Source organism: Mesoplodon mirus (genome assembly GCF_964341445.2).
Source record: "Mesoplodon mirus genome assembly, chromosome: 2".
Taxonomy (NCBI): Eukaryota; Metazoa; Chordata; class Mammalia; order Artiodactyla; family Ziphiidae; genus Mesoplodon; species Mesoplodon mirus.
The window spans coordinates 153,590,143-153,618,015 of NC_138977.1; the positions used below are offsets into that span (position 1 = coordinate 153,590,143).

General features: G+C 37.6%; 1 protein-coding gene across 1 annotated transcript; it reads right to left on the minus strand.

Annotated features, from left to right (window-relative positions):
- Nucleotides 1-2,317: 2,317 nt before the first annotated feature.
- LRIT3 (leucine rich repeat, Ig-like and transmembrane domains 3) lies at nucleotides 2,318-27,873 on the minus strand (the record flags this gene model as incomplete). Its single annotated transcript, XM_082610536.1, has 4 exons — nucleotides 2,318-3,441; nucleotides 4,819-5,124; nucleotides 24,551-25,023; nucleotides 27,758-27,873. The coding sequence occupies 4 exons, from the start codon at nucleotides 27,871-27,873 to the stop codon at nucleotides 2,318-2,320; spliced, it is 2,019 nt and encodes a 672-aa protein (XP_082466662.1).

Below are 27,873 nucleotides of genomic sequence, written 5' to 3' on the forward strand. Positions count from 1 at the left end.
TCATTAGGATGGTCCAAGTCTCCTTTCTTGACAAATAACCTGCCTTTGTACAATTTGGATGTCTTTTGGCTCATTAGTCTGTAACATTCTGCCACACTATTTCTAATGTGGTAGTATTTTGGCAGTCTGTTTATATGAGCCTTTTAAATATGGCAATGAAATTCCATGATGTCTTTAGAGTAAAGAAATGCACATTTTTGTAATCATCAAATTTAAAATAAATTATCTAACATAAGTTGAAGTTAAACACAAAACTGTCTTTAACAGGTCATTTTCCGGGCTTCCCTGGTGGCGCAGTGGTTGAGAGTCCGCCTGCCGATGCAGGGGACACGGGTTCGTGCCCCCGTCTGGGAAGATCCCACATGCCGCGGAGTGGCTGGGTCCGTGAGCCATGGCCGCTGAGCCTGCGCATCCGGAGCCTGTGCTCCACAACGGGAGAGGCCACAACAGTGAGAGGCCCGCGTACCGCAAAAAAAAAAAAAAAAGGTATTTTTCAAACAAAAAATCCTAACAATGAATACTGAATTAAAACTGTTTGGGCTTCCCTGGTGGCGCAATGGTTGAGAGTCCGCCTGCCAATGCAGGGGATGCGGGTTCGTGCCCCGGTCCGGGAAGATCCCACATGCCGCGGAGTGGCTGGGCCCCTGAGCCATGGCCGCTGAGCCTGCGCGTCCGGAGCCTGTGCTCCGCAACGGGAGAGGCCACAACGGTGAGAGACCCGTGTACCGCAAAAAAAAAAAAAAAAAAAAAAAAAAAGGAAAACTGTTAGATCATTAGACAATGCACATAGTGATAAAAGCACCAAGGACAAAGAGGCTGGAAAGGAAAGGAAAGGAGACAAGAAGGGGAAGTTTGGGAGCTCTGAGCAGGCCATCCCTCCATGCTTGTCTTCTTCTAATACTCAGATTATGGCTAAACTAGAATTCTCTTTTTCTTTTTAATTAAAATCCATTTGGAATGAGCAGTTTTTCATTCTCCAGCTGCTTGTGTTATAATTTCCACAATGTGTTACAAACAAATTAAAGCCAATTTGTTTCTTATATAAAATATAGAACTTGCTTCTCAGCATATTTCAGGACTCCTGACACACCTGTATAAATCTGTTCTACACTCCAAAATCTTCAATGTAAAGGGAATATAATCTTTAGTAAATATGGTGAAAAAAACTTTCTTTTAAAAAACTAAATTTTATTTATGAAGCCTCTTTCCTATCTAATCATGTGACCCACTCCAATTCAATTTCCCTGATGTTTTTAACCTAGAGTTTGACTAAATAAATCCACTGAATTTGCTCTTTCAAAATCCTAAAACCTCCTTTTGGGATCTAAAAGACTTTCAAAGTTCTTCCCTCTATCCAGGTAATCAAAATATAACATGGCAAAAGACAAACACTTTAGCTGTAGTCCTTTGGCTACATGAATATCTTCTGACAAAGCAGAAGAAAAAAAAAGAAGTGAAGGAAGTAAGGGGAGGGAGGGAGAGAAGAAAAGAGGGAAGGGGAAAAGAAGAGTACATAACAAAATATTAAAGAGATTGTTTTAAAATGAGCACATTTTTTAAAAAGACCCCATACAGTCTGTTAGCAGATGTATTAGAATGCAACAGTTACTGTCTTCAAAATGGCCTTACTATTCCATGATCCTCTTTTTAAACTTATTTTTGCTAGTACCTATATTTCTAAGGAAAAATGTTTTCTTCCTTGCAATATAAATACCACTATACTGTATTGCAATGCATAATGGTACCAAGAGCTAGAGCTCTCCCTGTCCATGGGGTTTCATTTAACCTTAGTGAACGCAAAAATCTGTACTATTCCACTCTCACCTACAAGGCAATGGCAGCAAATGTGCACAACAAATGCCATAAAGCACTATGAACAAGAATGAACATCAAGGCTTAGCTCATTATACTAAACTTTCTTTACTGCCCAAAAAACTATCTTTTTAAAATTCAGAGTTTACTTTTTATGACTATTTTCACATGAATTTATTTTTAAGAACTAAAACATTATCCTAAAATATATTATTAACTTACTTAGCACTACCCTGAAAATTATTTCTGTGGACATTTTCTCCACAACAAAAATCAAAATTATTTGTCTTTTCAGTTCAGAAGTCGCATGACTTTTTTAAAGCACACTTAAAAGCACTCCATTTGTGATTTTCATGAAGGATATGAAAGTGTCCAAAAGTCATCCAAACAGAGGGTCAACTATACACCCTTAGATCCTTAATTTTGTGAAAGAAATTTTGTGGAGCTCACATTTGCCTGAGCTGTAAAACCCTAGCAATAATACTCTGCTCTAGAACCCTCACTTTTAAAAGTCATGAGATTCCACGCTTGACCTAGAGCAAAGCAGCAGTTTTTCTGAATCGTCTCTGGGCCTTCGCGTCCAAAGTTCCCCTACACTTTGAGACCTGGGGGACAGCGTTTCAAATTGGATATAAGTCTCTTTTGCCAAATCATCTTCCCAGAGGGAGTCTGAATTACACTGAAGTTTGCAAACTTTGTACAACAGGAAAAAAATCAATGGCAAGACAACAACACAGGCAGCACCACTCACCACCATAAGGAAAGACCCTTGAGAATCACCTTCTTCTTCAACTCTGTCAGTAGAAAAGGTGATACATTGGTCTTTCTGGGGAGGCATTCCTTTTGGACAGACACATGCTATATATTGCCAACCAGGCAACAAGCCACTTATGGTGACTTGGTTCTTGCTGGAGTCTGCATTAAGCAGTAGCAGGTCCTTCTCACCATACTTGGAATACAACACAGTCACTTCCAAATTCTGCGTGGTGTTAATGGTGTTCCACATCAAGATCACGCTTTCATCGGTTTCGCTGACTACCTGGAGATTTTCTATTGTGGCATTCGTTTCCATCGGCAGGGCTTGATCCAACAATGCCAGCTCTTCTCTTTTACTTGCACTAGCTGGGGGAAGCTTACCGCTACTCATCTCCACCTTGACATTCCTTTTCCCATCTGGGTGGAGTGACTGACGGCTGGCCATGGTAGTGCTTGTAGATATTCTAGTGCTTGGAGTTGTGGCTGAAGAAACAATGGAGGAGAAGAAAGGAGATAAGGAGAAGGAAGCAGTGGAGGGAGGAGATGAAGTAGAAGTAGGAGGAAAAGTGGAAGAAGCTGGGAAGGAAGAAGAGGAGGAATAAGGCCAGGGAGATGATGATGAACCAGGTAGAGTTGCAGATGTTCTAGATCCCAGCTGGACCTCTTGCTCAGGGTGATCCCCAGTTCTTCTTTCAGAAGTTTCTGATGATATGGTGGTCATGACAACACCAACCACTGTCACAGTAACCACAGCTTCTGACATCCCAGCCAAATTTTTGGCCTTACATTTGTAATCCCCAGCATCCATGTAAGAAATGCCTGTCAAGCTTATTATGGACCATCTGACTCCCTCCCCTGGAGATTCCTGAATTACTGGAAGAAAGAAAAATGCATAATCTGTGAGATAAAAGAAAGAAAAGATTCTCGCAACATGCCAACTCAAAAGGCAACAATTTCTGGTTCTACACGCATACCTCTCACATAAACCAAGAGGGAAATGGCATGCTGCAAGTCTCTGATTGCAGGTTATGGTTCTGTAAATGGTTTATATGGAAGTGTAGGACATTCTGGGTGTCATGAAGTTTCTATGGGAAATAGTATTTTAAAAAGACATGGGGCTGAGAATTAAGAAACTTTGGCCTTAGTAAACTTTTGTTTACTAAGTAGTATGTGATTCTAGACAAGCCAGTTAGTGTCTTTAGGCCTCTGTTTCCACATTTTTTAAATAAGGGGATAAGACAAAGTGATTTCAAATATCCCTTCCAATTTTAACCCACTGTGATTCTGTAAAATGTTTATCACAAGACCTTACTTAAATATTTCTCAAAATACTTTTTCATTGTAATAAAGTGTTAACTATCCACATAGTCAGAAGGCATAGTGGACCATTTTCTGGCATGGAGGAGTCATAATTTCTATTCTTATCTTTCACAGTATATTTAATTTAGATAAACAAGCAAACAATGAGGTTTTTATTTATGGAATAATACATAGTGTTTGCAAAATTGGAATTTCAATTTCCTAAACACTAAAATCTGAACATATTTCCTTTTCTGAAGCTTTCTGAAGAATAATAATATGCACAGAGTGGTATTTCAGTAGCCCAAAATTTAACTCACTACCTTAAACTGTGGCCTTAGGCCTTGACTTTTTTTTTTTAATTCTATCAGGTTTCATTATTTCAGCCTCAATTTAAATTTAATTTGGAAGAGTTTTAAAAATATATCCCTTTACTCATCAGAATATCACTATTGAAACTAAGGCCAAAGCATTGATTTGGTCATAGTAGGATCTAAAAACCTGTGTAATCAATATTTTTAAAAATTACACTTTTTGCCTCATAATAAAGTTCCTATGTAATTTATTATTTGAATAATCATTCAAAAATAAGAAACTTGTTTGAAATTCTCTTGAAGGAAATTGTAATTGTTATACATTTTAAAGTGAGCAGTTTCCAAGATGATGGAGGAAAGATAAAGACAAAGGCCTTATCTGCAACCATCCATCCACTGCATCATGTTGTTTTCCATCTAAGAAAGAAATCAGATTGTCTGATTTCATCTACATAGCTAATCAGACAAACTGAGGAAAATATTAATCAATAAAGTGTACTTTTCAAATTTCTTCCATTCAACAATCTTAGCATATTTTATTAGAAATAACCAGCCAATCTCAAATCATACAAAAACATAAGATTAAGTTCAGTCATTTGTAAACTCCTTGTTTCAAAGGCCTGAATTAAGAAGATACCTGTATAATTAACTGGCGAGCTGTCTGGTCTGGTCCAGGTGACCTGCGGGGTAGGGTAGCCAGTGGTATCACACCGCAGCAGAATATTACTGCCCAGAGCAGATGTGATCTGGGTGGCCGAGGTCATCACTGATGGCTTCAGACACTTCTCCAGCTCAGCCCGCTGAAACGAAATCCCTGTGAGGCGCTCCGGTTCACTACAAACCATCAGTGGATCGAGAAGTACTACCACAGGGTCAGCGACTTTTGACAATGCCATTATTTTGGAAATGTGACAGTCACAGAACCATGGGTTGTCCTGCAGGCCTAGACCAGAAGGGAGGAAAAGGTTGATAAAGGTTTTCCTGATGACTTCTGTTTACATCACAGCCTCGTGGGATGGCATTTCTGCACTGTGGCCCTAAAAACATAAGTGCTTTGAAGGATTAGAGTCACCTCTCTGTTAGTTTTGCTCTGCACTCCAGCCACCTAAATCAATATATCTTGTCAGTTTAGATCATTAATGATTATAGCTAACAGTTATGGAACACTTACTCTGTACTAGGCTCTGTTCTAAGCATTTACCTGTATTAACTGATTTAACCCCAACAATTCTATGAAAAGAATATTATTTCCCCATTGTAAAGATGAAGAAGCTGAGACACAGAGAAACCAAATAACTTGACCAAAGTCATTTAGCTAAGCAGTGTCAGAGTCGAGATTTGAATCCAAGTACTAAAGAATGACATAAATACAGTGATAGATTTCTAGGGTACCATGAAAGTATTTATATATATATATATATATATATATATATATTTTTTTTTTTTTTTTTTTTTTTTTTGCAGTACGCGGGCCTCTCACTGTTGTGGCCTCTCCCATTGCGGAGTACAGGCTCCGGATGCGCAGGCTCAGTGGCCGTGGATCACGGGCCCAGCCGCTCCACGGCATGTGGGGTCTTCCCGGACCGGGGCACGAACCCGTGTCCCCTGCATCGGCAGGTGGACTCTCAACCACTGCGCCACCAGGGAAGCCCGAAAGTATTTATATTATTATAAGTATTATTATAGGGTGCTTCAAGGCACCTAACTCAGCCTGCAATATGTCATGATTTTGTGTGATTTTAAGGCATATCGAGGTAGTACAAGTTGTTGTAGCAAAAGTATAGAGTGAGATGCAGGCAATGTTAGGAGACAAGATTGGAAAAACTGGTAGAACATGGCTTGGCATGAACGTTACATGTGGTGGCCATGGAGGTGCACTGCTCAAGTCCCCTTTCAAGAGAGGATCAGCAGTAGGGAACATAGTTAGCTGACAGCTCCAGTTGCAAATGCCTTCAGGATCTGCCTCAGCTTTCAGAACTCTTAGCCAAAGTGTTGTGTCCTTCAAAGTGGCTATCAGTGAAAGCTTAAAGAAAAGTGAGAAAAATGTTATTGGAAACTAGAGGAAAAGGCACCATTGTTATGGAGTAGCAGAAGGTTTAGCAACACTATCACCTGTGGTTAACATGGGAAGTAGAAAAGGTACTCAATGAAATGAATGTTCTGACTAAGGATATTTCTACAGTGTTGAAACTGCTGCTTGGTGTCTTCTTGCTGCTCATAGTAAAATGTAAAGGAGAGACAATAGCTAAAGGAAGAACCGTTAAATGTAAAGGAACTAAAACTTGCTAAGTTCAATAATAAAACTGTTTCTTACACCCAGCCTCTCCAAAATTCTCAGATTAAGAAAGGGCTTCAGAATAAAAGTCAAATCCATGTGGGTGGTTCTATATAATTAGTTGCTAAGATCTCAGAAGAATCTAAGATGGTGCTTCAGAGCATTCAGTCAGACAAAAATCTCCCTAAGGATCTTAAGGGTGATGTCCCATACCAGCCTTACATAAAAAGCCCAAGGTTGGAAAAGATTCATCTCAAAAAGATTTGTGGTTGTGCAGTGAATTATGCATTGATTTGTAAGGAGAAAAGACAGAACAGCAAGTTTAAAAAAATCTAACCCTGGTGGAAGATTTAACTGTCCATTCATAAATTCTAGATTTCTGTTTATGCCTATTTTTATTATAACAGCACTTTGTGAGTGGTTCATATTTCTCTGCCAGTATTGGTAAAGTTTGCTGTTTTTATTATCTTCCATATTAGAAACTTCTTTTCTTTCATGGGTGAATTACCTTGACCTTCCTCCTCTTACATTTAGTTCTGTGAATCTATGAGCAGTTCTCTAATATTGATTTAAATTCTACTCAACCTGCCAACAAACACCAAATTCACTCTGTCATATAATAATTAATATGTGTAGGGACTTTCCTGGTGGTGCAGTGGTTAAGACTCTGCCTGCCAATGCAGGGGATACAGGTTTGAGCCCTGGTCTGGGAAGATCCCACATGCCGCAGAGCAACTAAGCCCGTGTGCCACAACTACTGAGCCCACGTGCCGCAACTACTGGAGCCCACATGCCACAACTACTGAAGCCCACGTACTCTAAGGCCCATGCTCTGCAACAAGAGAAGCCATTGCAATAAGAAGTCCATGCACCACAACAAAGAGTAGCCCCCACTCGCTGCAACTAGAGAAAGCCCGCACGCAGAAATGAAGACCCAACACAGCCAAAAAATAAATTAATTAAAAAAATTTTTTTAATTGCTTAAAAAAAATAAATAATTAACATGTGTAGAACGCTTCATACTTTCAAAACACTTTGAGTTGGTATGTCAGATTTTTTCTTTATAAAATAATAACAAAAACAGACTTACAGATATAGAGAACAGACTTGTGGTTACCAAGAGGTAGGGGAGCTGTGGGGGCAGGACTGGGAGTTTGGGATAGCAGATGTAAACAATTACATATAGGATGGATAAATAAGAAGGTCCTATTGTATAGCACAGGGAACTATAATTAATATCCTGTGATAAACCATATGAAAAAGAATATATATATGTATAACTGAATCACTTTGCTGTACAGCAGAAATTAGACACAACATTGTAAATCAACTATATACTTCAATAAAATTTTAAAAAATAAAATAAAATAATAACAACACAAGATGACAGTTATTGGTTGCTTCCTATGTGGCAAATACTGCACTTATCAAGAATTGTAAAGGGTTGACACTTTACCCTACTTTAGGGTGACCAACTCATCCCAGTTTGCCACCATTTTATGGATATTGGTAGAAGATACAAGACTCCTAGTCAAAGATGAAGAATAATTTATTAATCACAGATCTGGAAGGAGACATTATTTTTATTATATTGGGTAGTAAGCATATCTACCCTTTGCTCTGGGGGGAGACATATCTCTGCTTTCCAAAGTGGTATATCTAGAAAAGACAGTTCAGAACAAAAGGCAGTTGCAGTGTCTACCTCTGTTCACAAGAGAAATGTGAGAGACCATGGAAAAGAGAGAGACCATGCCAAGGTGTTTGTCTATCTCAATCCTCACAATAGCATGAGGTGGATAATATTAGTATCATCCTCATTTTAAAGATGAGAAAATGCTCAGGGAAGTAAAGGAATCTGCCCAAGGTCAAACAACTGGATGCAGTCAGGATATGAACCTTGATATCCTGATCTTAAAGCTCTCATTCTCAACAACTGTGTATATGTTTTATACTGACTTTGGGAAGCTAGTATGATTCTTCCAATTTCATACCAGACATTAAGGCACAAAGAAAGTACTGCCTTGACTTTGTAAGTAGCGGAGAGTCCTAAGTCCCATGTGTTTGAGCCTCCTAGTCTAATACTTCTTCCACCATAACTCATCTCTTTGTCACCTAAAAACATCTAGAGCATGGGTGGCAGCTGTAAGTGCTGTCATGTACAAATAACAAGTGTTAAAGTAGTGATGTCTGGAGAATAAATGTCTATAAAGGGAAAGATCAAGAGCTATAAAGTTAACATTTTCATTTATGCTTTGAAACTTTTATTAAAATGTGTTAATGGTGAAACAAAATTCTTTAAAAAACAAATCCAATTGGTTATATCTAAAAGTTATGTAAACCAGGAGTAAATATTTTTAAATCCCTCAAAAATAAACTATTTATTCAAGCTATGAAATATCTAAGGTCAAGGGTACAACTTTTAAAGCCTGAATAATAATAGTAATCTGAGGGCTGAACACATTCAACTATTTTTTCTTCTGGGGACAAAGTACAAGAACTCTCTGAAGTTAAACTATTACCTGTACTGCATTCCTTCAAGGCAAAGCACCAACCACAATCAGCAATTTGCATTAAGTAATTTATTTTATATAACTATTCTTGGATGGGGCAAAATAACTTTGCCTTGTCCCTTTTCTAAAAGGGTAATGTTTTTCATGCATCACAGTAGTTGGATGTGCTATTCTTTATGAAAAGTCAGCGATAAATTCTAGTACAAAAGTTATTCTGCAGACTATAAGCTCTTGAAGGCAAAATCCATGACTCAGTCAGTTTTGTGGAGGCAGTTGTACTTAACAATTCAAAAGGGAAAGTAAAGTCTTTTCAACAAATGGAACTACTGGACATCTGCTTGGGAACAAATAAACCTCAACCCCTACCTCACACTACACTCGAAAACTATTTTGAGCTGGGTCACAGTCATAAGCATAAAAGCTAAGAATATAAAGCTAAAAACTGAATATAAAAGTTAAAACTATAAAGAAAGAATATCTCTGTGACCTGTAGGTAAGCAAATATTTCTTAGATGGGACACAGAGATCACTAACTATAAAAGGAAAAACTGATAAATTGGATGTCATCAAAATTTTAAACTTTCTGAAGGGCAGAGTCAAGATGGCAGTGTGGGAAGACACTGAGTTAGTATCTCCCCACAACTAGGGCACTTGCCAGCCGCTGGTGGGGGACCCTGATGCCCAAGGAGACAGGAGGAACCCCCAAGTGCACCTCTGGGGGTTGGGCCAAATCTCCTGTGGTGGGAGGAGTCTGAACCACTGGACCAACAGAGAACCTCAGATGTGAGGGAATATTCACTGAAGTGAGGTCTCATAGAGGTCTTCATCTCAGCACCAAGACCCAGCTCTACCCAATAGCCTACAAACTCCAGTGTTGGAAGTCTCAGGCCAAACAACTAGTAAGACAGGAACACAAACACACTCATAAAACAAACAAAAAAAATGAGATGGCAAAAAAATATGACACAGGTGAAGGAGCAAGGTAAAAACCTACAAGACCAAATAAATGAAGAGGATATAGACAATCTACCTGAAAAAGAATTCAGAGTAATGATAGTAAAGATGATCCAGAATCTCAGAAATAGAATGGAGGCATGGACTGAGAAAATACAAGAAATGTTTCACAAAGTTCTAGAAGAACTAAAGAATAAACAAACAGAGATGAACAACACAATAACTGAAATGAAAAATACACTAGGTGGAATCAATAACAGAATAGCTGAGGCAGAAGAATGAATAAGTGAGCTGGAAGACAAAATGGTGGAAATAACTGCCCAGGAGCAGAATAAAGAAAAAAGAATGAAAAGAATTAAAGACAATATCAGAGACCACTGGGACAGCACTAAATGTACCAACATTCGAATTATAGGGGTCCCAGAAGAGGAAGAGAAAAAGAAAGGGTCTGAGAAAATATTTGAATAGATTATAGTGGAAAACTTCCCTAACATGGGAAAAGAAATAGTCACCCAAGCCCAGGAAGCACAGAGAGTCCCATACGGAATAAACCCTAGGAAAAACACACCAAGACACATATTAATCAAACTAACAAAAATTAAATTCAAAGAAAAAATATTAAAAGCAGCAAGAGAAAAACAAAAAATAACACACAAAGGAATCTGCATAAGGTTATCAGCTGATTTTTCAGCAGAAACTCTGCAGGACAGAAGGGAGTGGCAGGATATACTTAAAGTGATGAAAAAGAAAAACCTACAACCAAGATTACTCTATCCAACAAGGATCTCATTCAGATTCGATGGAGAAATCAAAAGCTTTTCAGACAAGCAAAAGCTAAGAGAATTCAGAACAACCAAACCAGCTCTACAACAAATGCTAAAGAAACTTCTCTAGGCAGGAAACACAACAGAAGAGAAAGACCCACAAAAACAAACACAAAACAATTAAGAAAATGGTAATAGGAACATATATATCAATAAAAACCTTGAATGTAAATGGATTAAATGCCCCACCCAAAAGACACAGACAGGCTGAATGGATACAAAAACAAGACCAATATATATGTTGTCTACAAGAGACCCACTTCAGACCTAGGGACACATACAGACTGAAAGTGAGGGGATGGAAAAAGATATTCCATGCAAATGGAAATCAAAAGAAAGCTGGAGTAGCAATACTCGTATCAGATAAAATAGACTTTAAAATAAAGACTGTTACAAGAGATAAGGAGGGACACTACATAATGATCAAAGGATCAATCCAAGAAGAAGATATAACAATTATAAATGTTTATGCACCCAACAAAGGAGCACCTCAATACATAAGGCAAATGTTTACAACCATGAAAGGAGAATTGACAGTAACACAATAATAGTAGGGTACTTTAACACCCCACTTACACCAATGGACAGATAATCCAAACAGAAAATAAATAAGGAAACACAAGCTTTAAATGATACAATAGACCAGGTAGATTTAATTGATATTTATAGAACATTCTACCCAAAAGTGGCACAATACACTTTCTTCTCAGGTGCACACGGAACATTCTCCAGAACAGATCACATCTTGGGTCACAAATCAAGCCTTGGAAAATTTAAGAAAAGTGAAATCAAACCAAGCACCTTTTCTGACCAAATGGCTATGAGATTGAAAATCAATTACAGGAAAAAAAACTGTAAAAAACACAAGTACATGGAGGATAACAGTGTACTACTAAATAGCCAAGAGATCACTGAAGAAATCAAAGAAGAAATTTAAAAATCCATAGAAACAAATGACAATGAAAACACGACGACCCAAAACCTATGGGACGCAGCAAAAGCAGTTGTAAGAGGGAAGCTCATAGCAATTCAATCTCACCTCAAGAAACAAGAAAAGGGCTTCCCTGGTGGTGCAGTGGTTAAGAATCTGCCTGCCAATGCAGGGGACACAGGTTCGACCCCTGGTCCGGGAAGATCCCACATGCCGCAAAGCAAATAAACCTGTGCGCCACAACTACTGAGCCTGCTCTCTAGAGCCCATGAACCACAACTACTGAACCCCATGTGCCACAACTACTGAAGCCCGTGCACCTAGAGCCCATGCTCCACAACAAGAGAAGCCACCACAATGAGAAGCCCACACACCACAAGAAAGAGTAGCTACCGCTTGCCACAACTAGAGAAAGCCCGTGCACAGCAACGAAGACCCAATGCAGCCACATATAAATAAATTAAATTAGTTGAAAAAAAAAGAAACAAGAAAAATGTCAAATAAACAATCTAACCCTACACTTAAAACAACTAGAGAAAGAAGAACAAAGATAACCTAAAGTCAGTAGAAGGAAAGAAATCATGAAGATCAGAGCAGAAATAAATGAAATAGAAACAAAGAAAACAATAGCAAAGATCAATAAAACTAAAAGCTGGTTCTTTGAGAAGATAAACAAAATTGATAAACCCTTAGCCAGACTCAACAAGAAAAAAAGGGAGAGGACACAAATCAATACAATTAGAAATGAAAAAGGAGAAATCACAACTGACACTGCAGAAATACAAAGGATTGTAAGAGACTATTACAAACAACTATATGCCAATAAAATGGACAACCACAAAGGAATGGACAAATTCTTGGAAAGGTACAATTTACCAAGACTGAGCCAGGAAGAATTAGAAAATATAAACAGACCTATCACAAGTAATGAAATTGAAATCGTAATTTAAAATATTCCAACAAACAGAAGTCCAGGACCAGATGGCTTCACAGGTGAATTCTATCAAACATTAGAGAAGAGCTAACACTGATCTTCCTCAAACTCTTCCAAAAAATTGTAGAGGGAGAAACACTCCCAAATTCATTCTACGAAGTCACCATCACCCTGATACCAAAACCAGAAAAAGATATCACAAAAAAAGAAAATTATAGACCAATATCACCAATGAACATAGATGCAAAAATCCTGAACAAAATATTAGCAAACGGAATCCAACAGCACATTAAAAGGATCATACAGCATGATCAAGTGGGATTTATCCCAGGGATGCAAGGATTCTTCAATATATGCAAATCAATCAATGTGATACAGCACATTAACAAATTAAGGAATAAAAACCAATGATCATCTCAATATATGCAGAAAAAGCTTTTGCCAAATTTAACACCAATTTATGATAAAAAACTCTCCAGAAAATGGGCATAGAGGGAACGTACTGCAACAGAATAAAGATCATATATGACAAACCCACAGCAAACATCATTCTCAATGGTGAAAAACTGAAAGCACTTCCACAAAGATCAGGAGCAAGACAAGGATGTCCACTCTTGCCACTCTTATTCAACCTGGTTTTTGAAGTCCTAGTCAAGGCAATCAGAGAAGAAAGACAAAATAAAAGGAATACAAATTGGAAAAGAAGTAAAATTATCACTGTTTGCAGATGACATGATGTTATACATAGAAAATCCTAAAGATGCCACCAGAAAGCTACTAGAACTAATCAGTGAATTTGGTAAAGTTGCAGGATACAAAATTAATGCACAGAAATCTCTGGCATTCCTATACATCAACAATGAAAAATCAGAAAGAGAAATTAAGGAAACACTCCCATTTACCAATGCAACAAAAAGAATAAGATACCTGGGAATAAACCTGCCTAAGAAGGTGAAAGACTTGTACTCAGAAAACTATAAAACACTGATGAAAGAAATCAAAGATGACATAAACAGATGGAGAGATATACCATGTTCTTGGATTGGAAGAATCAATAATGTGAAAATGACTATACTACCCAAAGCAATCTACAGATTCAATGCAATTCCTATCAAACTACCAATGGCATTCTTCACAGAATTAGAGCAAAAAATTTTTACAATTCATATGGAAACACAAAAGACCCCGAATAGCCAAAGCAATCTTGAGAAAGAAAAACGGAATTGTAGGAATCAGGCTCCCTGACTTCAAACGATACCACAAAGCTACAGTAATCAAGACAGTATGATACTGGCACAAAAACAGAAATATAGATCAATGGTACAGGATAGAAAGCCCAGAGATAAACCCACACACATATGGGCACCTAATTTATGACAAAGGAGGCAAGAACATACAATGGAGTAAAGACAGTCTCTTCAATAAGTGATGCTGGGAAAACTGGACAGCCACATGTAAAAGAATGAAATTAGAACACTCCCTAACACCATACACAAAAATAAACTCCAAATAGATTAAAGACTTAAATGTAAGACAAGACACTATCAAACTCTTAGAGGAAAACATAGGAAAAACACTCTTTGATATAAACCACAGCAAGATCTTTTTTGACCCACCTCCTAGAGTAACAGAAATAAAAACAAAAATAAACAAATGGGACTTAACAGCAAAGGAAACCATAAACAAGACAAAAAAGATAACCCTCAGAATGGGAGAAAATATTTGCAAATGAAACAAGAGACAAAGGATTAATCTCCAAAATATACAAACAGCTCATGGAGCTCAATATCAAAAAAACAAACAATCCAGTTAAAAAATGGGCAGAAAATCTACAAACAGTAAATGCTGGAGAGCGTATGGAGAAAAGGGAACCCTCTTGAACTGTTGGTGGGAATGTAAATTGATACAGCCACTATGGAGAACAGTATGGAGGTTCCTTAAAAAACTAAAAATAGAACTACCATTCAACCCAGCAATCCCACTACTGGGCATATACCCTGAGAATACCATAATTCAAAAAAAAGTCATGTACCACAATGTTCATTGCAGCTCTATTTACAATAGCCAGGACATGGAAGCAACCTAAGTGTTCATCGACAGACGAATGGATAACAAAGATGTGGCACATAAATACCATGGAATATTACTCAGCCATAAAAAGAAACGAAATTGAGTTCTTTGTAGTGAGGTGGATGGACCTAGAATCTGTCACACAGAGTGAAGTAAGACAGAAAGAGAAAAACAAATACCATGTGCTAACACATATATATGGAATCTAAAAAAAAAAAAAAAAAAGGCTCTGAAGAACCTAGGGGCAGGACAGGAATAAAGACGCAGACGTAGAGAATGGACTTGAGGACACGGGGAGGGGGAAGTGTAAGCTGGGATGAAGTGAGAGAGTTGCATGGACTTATATATACCACCAAATGTAAAATAGATAGCTAGTGGGAAGCAGCCTCATACCACAGGGAGATCAGCTCGGTGCTTTGTGACCACCTAGAGGGGTGGGATACGGAGGGTGGGAGGGAGATGCAAGAGGAAGGAGACATGGCGATATATGTATATGTATAGCTGATTCACTTTGGTATAAAACAGAAACTAACACACCATTGTAAAGCAATTATACTCCAATAAAAATGTTAAAAAAAATGGGCAAAAGACCTAAATAGACATTTCATCAAGGAATACATACAGATGGGCAAGAGGCACATGAAAAGATGATCAACATCACTTATTATTAGAAAAATGCAAACCAAAACTACAATGAGGTATCACCTCACACCAGTCAGAATGGCCATTATCAAAAAATCTAGAAACGATAGATGCTGGAAAGGGTGTGGTGAAAAGGGAACACTTCTGCACTGTTAGTAGGAATGTAAATTGATACAACTACTATGGAAAACAGTAATGAGGTTCATTAAAAAACTAAAAATAAAACTACTATATGACCCAGCAATCCCACTACTGGGCTTATACACTGAGAAAACCATAATTCAAAAAGAGACATGTACCACAATGTTCATTGCAGCTCTATTTACAATAGCCAGGACATGGAAGCAACCTAAGTGTCCATCAACAGATGAATGGATAAAGAAGATGTGGCACATATATACAATGGAATATTACTCAGCCATAAAATGAAACAAAATTGAGTTACTTGTAGTGAGGTGGATGGACCTAGAGTCTGTCATAAAGAGTGAAGTAAGTCAGAAAGAGGAAAAAAAAAATACTGTATACTAACACATATATATGGAATCTAAAAAAAAATGGTACTGATGAACCTAGTTGCAGGGCAGGAATAAAGATGTAGACGTAGAGAATGGACTTGAGGACACAGGGTGGGAGGGAGAAGCTGGGGCGAAGTGAGAGTAACATTGACAATATATACACTACCAAATGTAAAACAGTTGGCTGGTGGGAAGCAGCAGCATAGCACAGGGAGATCAGCTTGGTGCTTTGCGATGACCTAGAGGGGTGGGATAGGGTGGATGGGAGGCAGGCTCAGGAGGGAGGGGATATGGGGACGTATGTATGCATATGGCTGATTCACTTTGGTGTACAACAGAAACGAATACAGTATTGTGAAGCAATTATACTCCAGAAAAGATCTATTAAAAAAAAAGAAATTTAAACTTTCTTACCAAAGACACCATGAAGAAAATGAATAGACAAGTCCCAGACTTGAGAAAATATTCATAATGCATACAACTGATAAAAGACTCATATTCAATAATAAAAAGAAAAACATTAAAAAATTATAAAGAAATATACCAATGGACAATAAGCAAATATAAACTGTCAATACCATTACTTATCAGGGAAATGCAAATTAAAATGGCAATGTGATTCCACTCCCTGACGTATCTACTCCCAAGAATGACTGAAATGAGAAAGACTGACATCAAGCGTTGGTAAGGATATGGGGCAAACAGACTGTGTTAGTGGGAGTGTAAAACAGTATAACCTCTTTGGAATACTGGTAGTTTCTTCTTTTTTTTTTTAATAAATGTCTGTTGTTTATTTAATTAATTTATTTATTTTTGTCTTCGTTGGGTCTTCGTTGCTGAGCGTGGGCTTTCTCTAGTTGCAGCGAGCCGGGGCTACTATTTGTTTTGGTGTGCGGGCTTCTCATTGCAGTGGCTTCTCTTGTTGTGGAGCATGGGCCCTAGAGCACAGGCTCAGTAGTTGTGGCACACAGGCTTAGTTGCTCCGCAGCATGTGGGATCTTCCCGGACCAGGAATGAAACCCATGTCCTCTGCATTGGCAGGCGGATTCTTAACAACTGCGCCACCAGGGAAGTCCCTGGCAGTTTCTTAAAACGTTACATATATAGCCATCCTATAACCTAACAACTTCAATCCTAGGAATTTATCCAAGAGAAATGAGAACACATGCTACAAAAAGCTATGCACAAAAATGTTAATAGCAGCTTAATTCATAATAGCTAAAAACTGGAAACAGCTCATATGTTCAATAACAGGAGAAAAGATGAACAATTGATACAATCATACAATTGAATATGACTCAGCAATAAGTAACTACCGATACATGCAACAACATGGATGAATCTCAAAAACATAATGCTGAGTGAAAGAAGCCAGGCACAAGAGTGCCTCTTAAATGATTCCATTTACATGAAATTCTAGGGCAGGCAAAATTAACCTATGGTAATAGACGTAAAAATAGTAGTTCCCTGGGGTGGGGGGAAATTGACTGAGAAGGGGCACAGAGGAACTTTCCAGGGTGATGAAAATATTCTGTATATCAAGAGTCCCCGGGCTTCCCTGGTGGCGCAGTGGTTGAAAGTCCGCCTGCTGATGCAGGGGACATGGGTTCGTGCCCCGGTCCGGGAGGATCCCACATGCCGTGGAGCGGCTGGGCCCGTGAGCCATGGCCGCTGAGCCTGCGCGTCCGGAGCCTGTGCTCCGCGGCGGGAGAGGCCACAACAGTGAGAGGCCCACGTACCGCAAAAAAAAAAAAAAAAAAAAAAAAAGAGTCCCCAACCCCCAGGCCACAGACCGATACCAGTCCGCGGCCTGTTAGGAACTGGGCTGCACAGCAGGAGGTGAGCAGTGGGCAAGCGAGTAAAGCTTCATCTGCCGCTCCCCATTGCTCTCCATTGCTCTCATTACCTCCTGAACCATCCCCCAACCCCACCCTACATTCATGGGAAAATTATCTTCCATGAAACTGGTCCCTGCTGCCAAAAGGATTGGGGACTACTGCTGCTGTATCTTGATGAGGGTGTGCATTTTGTGCAGGTATATGTTTATCATCATTTACCAAATTGTACACTTAAAATCCACTGTATGCAAATGATACTTCAATTCCTCAATTTAAAAGAAATTTAAGGAGTTCCCTTGTGGTCAACTGGTTAGGATTCCAGGCTTTCACTGCTGTGGCCCGGGTTCAACCCCTGGTCAGGGAACTGAGATCCCATAAGCTGTGTGGCATGGCAAAAAAATAAAATTAAATTAAATGTTAAAAAAATTTTTTTAAAATAAAAGAGTGATGTCTCTGGAGATGGACTGTGAAGTTGAAGCTGAGTCTGCCTCTTTACCAGCTGGAAAAAGAAGGTGATGACAATTACAGACCCACTTCACGGGGTTGTCCTAAAGGCTGAGATAATGCCAGGCAGTCCTCAGAAGAGTGTCTAGCAAGAAGTAAGCCTTAACTGTGTGAATTTGTTTCCCCCATGCCTAGGAAAGAGCAGGCACACCAACAGAGACTGAGAAGTATTCGTCGAACTAAAACAATGCCATTTTACAGAATTCTGTGGGAATACTCAGGGCCACCACTGCCCTTCTGGCAAACTCCTTTCTGAATAGAAGAGCTCTTTTACAATGGAGCAAATTTGGGTACCAGGAAAAAGGACCAAAAAAGCATTTTATACTCTCTGCTACTGCAGGTTTTTTCCTCCAAGATAAACAGTGATAGGTCTTGTAGAGTTTGTCTGTGTAAATATGTCCTTATTCTTGAAAAAGAGGCCATGGAAATTTACCTGTTTTGTATATCAATAATCTAGTTTCATAGCTAATTTAAATGTTCATTTGCAGGACACTAGTTTACATTTTTACAGATACATTAAAGGACAATTTTATTAGGTTGATATTTTTATTCACACAGAAGAGAGAGGAAGTAATTGAAAAGCCTCTCCCTAAATTATTTTTTATTAAATAAATATATGATTTAAAGATATCAGTAAAATAAGATATATGAGGAACATAACTCTAGTATTATAACGTACCTTGCATTACAAAGGAGTGGGGAAGAGCATGGGTTCTAGAACCAAATGGCTTGTATTCAAACCCCAGCTCCATCACTATGTGATAAGTGACTTTGGGCAAGTCTTTTAACTTGTGCCTCATTTCTTCATCTATAAAATGGGGATGAAATGGTATTTACCATGGAGTGAGACTAGAAGAAGTTATATCCATAAACTTTTTGGCCATGAGTAAGCATTCCATCAATATTAGCTATTACTATTTATTATTACAAATAGAATCTGTTAACAGCAATAAACATAGGGCAATAAAAATGAAATGGAAACAGAATGTATCCCATTGTAATAGTACAAAGGTAAATTCTACAGGGTATATGGAAAGATATAATTGCTACAGTTAAACACTGAATTCTAGAAAATCTAGAGCTGGTTCTTATTACCATATTTTAATGGTGAAATTGGAAGACTCAAATGTAGTTAAAAATAACAAGAAAGCCAAACTAGAAAAATCTTTCTTTATAAGACACTCACATCTCAGTCACAGCTGCTATGGATTGTTGTTGATCTAAAATCATAGCCTCAGAGACTGTCCACTTTATATTCTAAAGAACTATCACATAAACTCAACATTTCATTACATTCCTATTAGCAAGATGGAATAAATCCCGTCATCTCCATTTTCCAGATGTGAAAACTGAGTTTTCTGTGTGTGATTCACACACATGAACTAGTCTTCTTTTGAGAGGGTAGCACTTCTTTTCCCCTTTTGTTACATAGTAGTCATGACTTTGCTAAGGTCAGCTGCCACACATGGCTGGACATGTTTCAAAATATCTTTTGTTATTTATTATCATGATTATTATCATGATTAAAAAAGTAATGCATGATCATTGCAGAACACTTTGAAAATACAGAAAAGCAAAAAGATATCAAAGAGAATAGTTAACCAATTAGTGTAACTTTTCAGTCTCTGTCTTTGCAAATTTTAAAATAGTGATCATGCTTTATATATAATTATATAAATTTAATGTTACACTAAAAGTATTTTCTCATTAGTTTTTAAAGAATCTGAACCCTTCCTCAACAAAATATTAGCAAACCAAATCCAACAATACATTAAAAGGATCGTACACCATAATCAAGTGGGATTTATTCCAGGGATGCAAGGATGGTTCAACATCCACAAATTAATCAATGATTACATCATATTGTATCCAACAAAATGAAGGATAAAAGTCACATGATCATCTCAATAGATGCAGAAAAAACTTTTGACAAAATTCAACATCCATTAATGATAAAAAACTCTCAACAAAATGGGTATAAAGGGAAGGTACCTCAACATAATAAAATCCATATATGACAAACCGGCAGTCAACATCATACTCAAGGATGAAAAGCTGAAATCTTTTCCTCTAAGATTAGGAAAAATTCAAGGATGCTCACTCTCACCACTTTTGTTCAACAACATACTGGAAGTCCTAGCCACAGCAATTAGGGGAAAAAAAGGAAATAAGTAAATAAATAAAAGGCATTCAAATCTAAAAAGGAAGAAGCAAAACTATCACTATTTGCAGATGACATGATACTATATATAGAAAACTCTAAAGAACCACCAAAAAAAGAACAAATAATTCAATAAAGTCACATGATACTAAGTCAATATACAGAAATCTGTGCATTTCTATATACTAATAACAAACTTTCAGAAAGAAAAATTAAGAAAACAATCCCATTTACAATTGCATCAAAAAGAATAAAATACCTAGAAATAAACTTAACTGAGAAGGTGAAAGACCTGTACACTGAAAACTGTAAGACACTAAAGAAATAAATTGAGGATGATACAAATAAATAGAAAGATATCCTGTGCTCATGGATTGGAAGAATTAGTATTATTAAGATGTCTATACTACCCAAAGCAATCTATAGATTCAATGCAATCTAATCAAAATTCCAATGGCATAGCTCGCAGAACTACAATAAATAATTCTAAAATTTGTATGGAAACACAGAAGATCTCAAATAGCCAGAACTGTCTTGAGAAAGAACAAAGCTGGAGGTATTATGATCCCTGATTTCAAACAATACTACAAAGCTATAGTAATCAAAAGAGTATAGTATTAGCACAAAAACAGGCATGAAGATCAATGGAACAGAATTGAGAGCCCATAAATAAACCCACATACATGTGGACAGTTAATTTACAACAAAGGAGTAAAGAACATATAAAGGAGAAAGGACAGTCTTCAATAAATGGAGTTGGGAAGACTGGACAGCCGCATACAAAAAAATGAAACTAGACCACTATCTTACATTATACACAAAAATTAACTCAAAATGGATTAAAGACTTGAATGTAAGACTTGAAACCATAGAATTCCTAGAAGAAAACATAGGTGGTAACCTCACTGACATTGGTCTAAGTGATGTATTTGTAGATCTGACTCCAAAGGCAAGGGTAACAAAAAGAAAAATAAACCAACGGAACTAAACTAAAAAGCTTCTGCACAGCAAAAGAAACCATCATCAAAACAAAAAGGCAACCTACTGAATGGGAGAAGATATTTGTAAATCATATATCCGATAAGGGGTTAATCTCCAAAATACATAAAGAAGTCATACAACTCAACAACAAAAACAAATAAACAACCTGATTAAAAAATGAGCAGAGGATCTGAATAGACATTTTTTCCAAAGAAGACATAGAGATAGCTAATAGGCACATGAAAAGATGTTCAATATCACTAATTATTAGGGAAATGCAAACCAAAACCACAATGAGATACCACCTCACACCTATGAGAATGGCTTTTATCGAAAAGACACGAAGTAACAAATGTTGGAGAGGATGTGGAGAAAAGGGAACCCTCATACACTGTTGGTGGGACTGTAAATTGGTACGGTCAACATGGAAAACAGTATGAAGATTCCTCAAAAAATTAAGAACAGAACTACCATATGACCCAGATATTCCTTTGGGTATTTATCCAAAGGATTCAAAAACACTAATTCAAAAAGATATATGCACTCTATGTTCATTGCAGCATTATTTACAATGGCCAAGATATGGAAACAACCCAATGTCCAATGATGGATGAATGGATAAAGAAGATGTGGTATATATACATACAATGGAACACTATTTAGCCATAACAAAGAATGAAATCCTGCCATTTTTGACAACATGGATGGATTTTGATGGTATTATGCTAAGTGAAATAAGTCAGACAGAGAGAAATACTGTATCATTTCATATGTGGAATTAGAAAAAAACAAACAAGATAAAAGAAAAATGAACTCATAGATACTGAGATCATATTAGTGGTTACCAACGGGTAAGGGGAACAGGGGGGCGGGTTGGCAAAATGGATGAAGGGGGTCGATTGTACAGTAATGGATGGTAACGACCTGTGGTGGTAATCACTTCATAGAGTATACAGATGTTGAATTATAATGCTGTACACCTGAAACATATAATTTTTTAAAAAGAATCTAAACCCTAAAACATAAAGCTGTTTATCTCCATGGACAATGAAAGTTCATAACCCTTTCCCATTTGATCCCTAAGTTCTCATTCAGATTTAACTCACAAGTGAAAAATATTAATGTTCTATAAATTATTTATTTATATTAATATTAGGAAGTAATCATTAGAGAGCTATTAATAGCAACTTAGTAATTTGATTTTATTTTCTACTATATGTCTCCATTGGGTAATTTTATTAGAACCGAGAATTGCACCCAAAGAAACTTTTAAAAATATGTAGAGAAATAAAATCTCAATGTTTAAGTTAAGAAAATTTCTAGCCATTAGTCTTACTCATCAAGATTAAATTAGTGACTAGAACAAAGTAAATATATACTACAGTATGGGTTTGCATAGTTCCTATTAGAGTATATATTTTAAGGATTCCACAACTATTGTTAAATTAAACTAATTTTTTTCTCTAACCTGTCCTACAATACCTCTTTTATCTTCTAATCAAAAATGTTTGAAGGGGGCCTCCCTGGTGGTGCAGTGGTTGAGAGTCCGCCTGCCGATGCAGGGGATACGGGTTCGTGCCCCGGTCTGGGAGGATCCCATATGCCGCGGAGCGGCTGGGCCCGTGAGCCATGGCCGCTGGGCCTGCGCATCCGGAGCCTGTGCTCCGCAATGGGAGAGGCCACAACAGTGAGAGGCCCGCATACCGCAAAAAGAAAAAAAAAAAAAAAAATGTTTGAAGGACTAGATAGATAGTGGGAAAAACATGAAATAGCTGTGTAAGAAAAATTTATTTGACCTTTTCGCTATCTGGTTCTTATTATTCATATTTTTAGTTTCATAAGCACTAAAATGCAGATACATTTCAACAAAAGTAATGCTAAAGCAATTTAAGTGTTGTCACAGTATTTTCCCTTTTTTCAGTTAGAAAATTTTTTATGGAAGTATAGTTAAGGTACAATATTATATAAGTTACAGGTGTACAATATAGTGATTCAAAAATTTTAAAGGATATACTCCATTTATGGTTATTATAAAGTACGTCATACTTTTCTTTTTATCAAAAAAATCTCAAATATATCTTGTATTTTATTTATTCTTTATTTCAGCAAATATTTGGCAAGTGATATTGGTAGGAATTTCTGGGTCAATTTCTTAACATCTAGTTGCTTCTCATTCCAAAGTCTTATAAGTCATTTCACTAGCCAAACACTCAGAACTTCTTTCATCCTTCTGAGAACTATAACCTCTTCTGCAGCCATGATGGACATAACTTGTGAAATAACAACACAGCCTTATTGGGTGAACAAAACTTTAGCAAATCAAACTGCTTGGTCAAAGCCTCAGGCTTGTGTCTCATACAAAAGTGGAAAAGGCCTCACTGCCCACAGATACCGCTGAGAAGGGTCTCAGTTCACTGATTTCAATCGGGCAACCACATTTACTGGGCATTCACCATGTGCAGAGCACCGTGCAAAGCACTGTGGGAAGACACACAAAAAAGAGAGAAGGGTTTGCTAGAAGGAGCTTACATGTTAAAATTCAAGGCAAATACCCAGAGAACCTAAAAGAAGTTAGGATAAAAATACACAAAACTAATCACAGCTAAACTAAGAGACCAGACACATTAGGATACCCGTTTAGGGCTAGTAAAATAACTGGTGTCTAGACTAGTTCTTTTTAAATTAAGAATATTTGGAAGATATACTTCCTAACTAATTAAACCAATTAAACCACTGGTACCTCATAAAGCTGCAGATGCCCTTCTCCCACTCCTGAAGAGCCTATGAAGGGTTGAAAATAGACCAGAGCAAAAGGTTGGTTGTGGCAGAGTATGGAGCACTGGTGTGTGCTCATGAGAATCAGTGCAGGTTGGTAGATTTTGTCACTCTTCTCGAGGTTCTCTAAGAGCAGCATTAGTCTCTCAGTTTATGAGGCCAATTTCCTTCCCTCCCCTAACACACACAAACATACACTGCTGCCCTCACTCCACACACATGGATGCATACATGCACAAATACATGCGTGCTTGTGCACAGACACAAACAGAGCCATTACACCTGACACAGGGCAGATGGGTAAACTGACCTAGGTCAAATGATAAAGTACTATTCCATCAAAAGTGCAAGTATAGAGTAAAACAACAAATTCAATAGACATGAAAATACTGCACAACTGAAGGTATACAGAGCAAATTATCTGGATCTGAGAAGCCCAGAGGTTGTGAGCTTACCAAGAATAATTCTTCTTGCTGAAAGGTCCAGCCTTCTGGATGATGTTGTAACTAAGTGGGACCAGCTCTCCAGGAAATCTGGCGGCAGTGTGGTTAATCTATTGCTTGATAAATCCAAGTAGGCAAGGTTCTTCAGATACATGACCGCCTCATTTGGCACACTGGTTATTCTGTTATTGTGCAAATCCAGGGTCCTCAGACGAGGCATATCCCTCAGAGATGTCCAAGGGAAAGCAGCCAGAGAATTTCCATCCAAGCGCAACTCATGCAGCTGCTTTAGGTTGTAAAAGCTGCTGGTGTCAAGGCTGGCCACAGAATTATAGGTCAACCAGAGGTACTGGAGCTCCACCAGGTAGTAGAAGGCCTCGGCGGGGATCCTATGGACAACGGTCTTCTCTATGCGAAGCTTCACAGTGTCCACAGGGAAGTTTGTAGGTACCTCGTTCATATCCAGGTCACTACATAGCACAGACCTAGTGTCACAGAGCAATGGAAGAAAATGTGTTTTCTGAGACTCATTTGAAAAAAATAATACTTGATTGAAGCAAGCATCGAATTTTTCATTCCCTACTGGTTTGCACAAAATATCTATTCAGCCTGGCTAAACTGTTAGTTAATAATTTGTCAATATCATCACCTTCTTCTAGGTTGAACTATATGAAATGGTCATTTTTGTAGGTTAAAAACAATCAAATATCAGCAATTTCATGTGATTCAACCTGAGCTCTTTATGTGTCAGGCCTGTACAATACACATCACATATATCCCTGTATTTAATCATTGTAACAGCCCAATGAGTTGAATATTGGGTAATAGGTAAAGGCACCAGCTCTAGAGTCAGGCTGATCTTGGTTTGAATCTAAGCTCTATCACCTCCTTTGTGGCCATGGAAAGCCACTTCACCAATCTCTCAACTCATTTTCCCACACGGCACTGTTATAATGATTAATTGAAATGGATGGAAAATTTTACACCTTCCTGGCACATAATAAGCACTTAATGGGTATTTGCTATTATTATCTTCAATCTCATTTTTACAGATAAAATAACTGAGGCCCATCAACATTAGGTAACTTCCCAGGATCACAGAGCTAGTGGTTACACAACAACCTTTCAGACCCACAACTGTCCAGCTCCAAGGTGCATACTCTTAACCTCTTCAGGAAATGGCCCATTTTAAAAGAATCCCCTACTGAAGTTATAAATTGATCCTTTTAAAGAGGAGCACAAGAGAAAGGAAGAAAAAAAAGGAAGCAAGGTAGGAAGGGAAAGGAAACAGCAAGTGTTCATACTATATGATTAAAATTAAGCCCTATTTTAACAATGTGACACGTGCATTGCTTTCAGCCTAAGGAATAAACCAGGAACTGCAAGTTTATTTTTTTTTACCACTCACTAATTTAAGTGACCTTGAGCAAGTCACACTGTGGTCTTGTTTAGTGGCATGTGTAAAACAGGCATAGAAAAACAAGCCTGTCCCATGTGTGGGTGTAAAGTATGAAAAATCAGAAAATTTAGATTCATTTAAACCTGAAAAAAAAGAACTATTTATCTCCCATTATATATTCAGTCCCACTGGATTGCTGAAAATGAACAATAAAAAGTTTTGCAAAGCATCATCTAAATTATAATACAATACACATATAGCAAATAATAATAATAAAATGGCCATTCAGTAAAACACATCACATTAAATCAGTGAATTTTTAAAGCCAGGCTATAATGTAAAGAGAGGGAAGAGGCATAAGCAATGTACTGGTCACGTCATCTCCTCTCTTTAACTTTAGGAGAAGAGCCTATAGCATCATTGGAATTCTCTAGATACACCTCTCACTCTTCATCTCTAATCTGAATCACAAATTTCAGTGCTACTTTATACCAGAATGATCCAGCTTCTCCTCATTAAGTCAGCGTTCCAGTGTGTTGTAATGGAGGAAAGCCTGGATTGGAAGCTAAAAGACCTAGCGTCTTTGTCAGGCAGTCACTGCAGCAACTCAATGCTGTGACCTTGGACAAGCAATTTAGTCTCTATATGATTTAGTTTATTCATTTAAAAATGACAGTGGTCAAACTAGATTATTTCTGGAGTTCTTGTCAGGCGTAACATGCTATGATTTTTATAAAATCCATCAATAATGGGGCCACCACGAAAAAGGAAACATTTCTGTGACTGTTTTTTCAAAGGTAGCCTGATCTGAGTCATTAACTGCAGCATACTTTTGCCAAGTAGGTCTTTAAATTGTTACATTCTTCTCACTGTCTTTAACCACCTACTGACTATCTCAAAGAGATACCAAGAGTTAGTAAATTTTATACAATAACAAGACAAACTACACAAAAATATGTGTTAATTATTATTATTTATTTGTATAAAGTTGTAAGATATAAATTGAGCGATTCTTTTAACAAATTACTTTAAGAGGCTCACTGTTCACTTCAACCGAGTCACACAAAAAAATCTGATTTTGTTATTAATATCCTCTCCCAAAAAAATCAAGGTTTACTATGTTTAGCCAACAAGAATTCCGTTTTGCATTTAACTTCTATCTAAAAGGATTCATGCATATTATAAATAAATACTTATTCTCACTCCACAAGTAGATATTAAAGCAACACAGAGGTTAAGTAATATCTGTAAGGTCCCACAGTGTCTGCAACACAAAGTGTTGACCCATTTCTTTCAAACTCCAATACCTTAAAATGAGAAATTCTGATTATGAACCTCTCTAATTTCACTCATGTGATCATCCTTCCTACTTCCTAAGGTCTATCCAGTTGCCATGAATAATCCTCAAAATGAAATGGAAAACACTGGAAGCAAATGATCTGGGCATGTCACACACCTTCTGATCAGCCCTGCCCTCTTGTGCTTTCTATAATCAGGCTGAACTGGCCACACGCATTTCAGTGGTTTGACCTCCTGCAAGGTTCATTTTGTGAATACAAGTGCAATGAATATTTTATTAACACGGAATGTGTTTGAGAGTCTCAAATAATTTGAGGGGCTTTGAAGGAGTTAAACTGCTCGAAATGAAAACATGAAGGAGCAGGCAACCAGGATTAACACCATTACGTTAAAGCTTATCTAGATTAAATCTTCTCTTCTCTGATTTCTGATCAACAATTTGCTTTCAAAACAAGGCCATCTGGTTTGAGTCTTTTTCCTCGGAATCATTAGAACACTTAGTAGCAAGGAGAGAAGCATACCTTGATCCCATGCCGTCATTTCTGCCATGATAACCACAGGTGCACTGTGAAGGACACAAACAGCTCACTCTTTCCAAAAAGCCTAGCGCGATGCACAGACTTGCAAAGAGACGCAT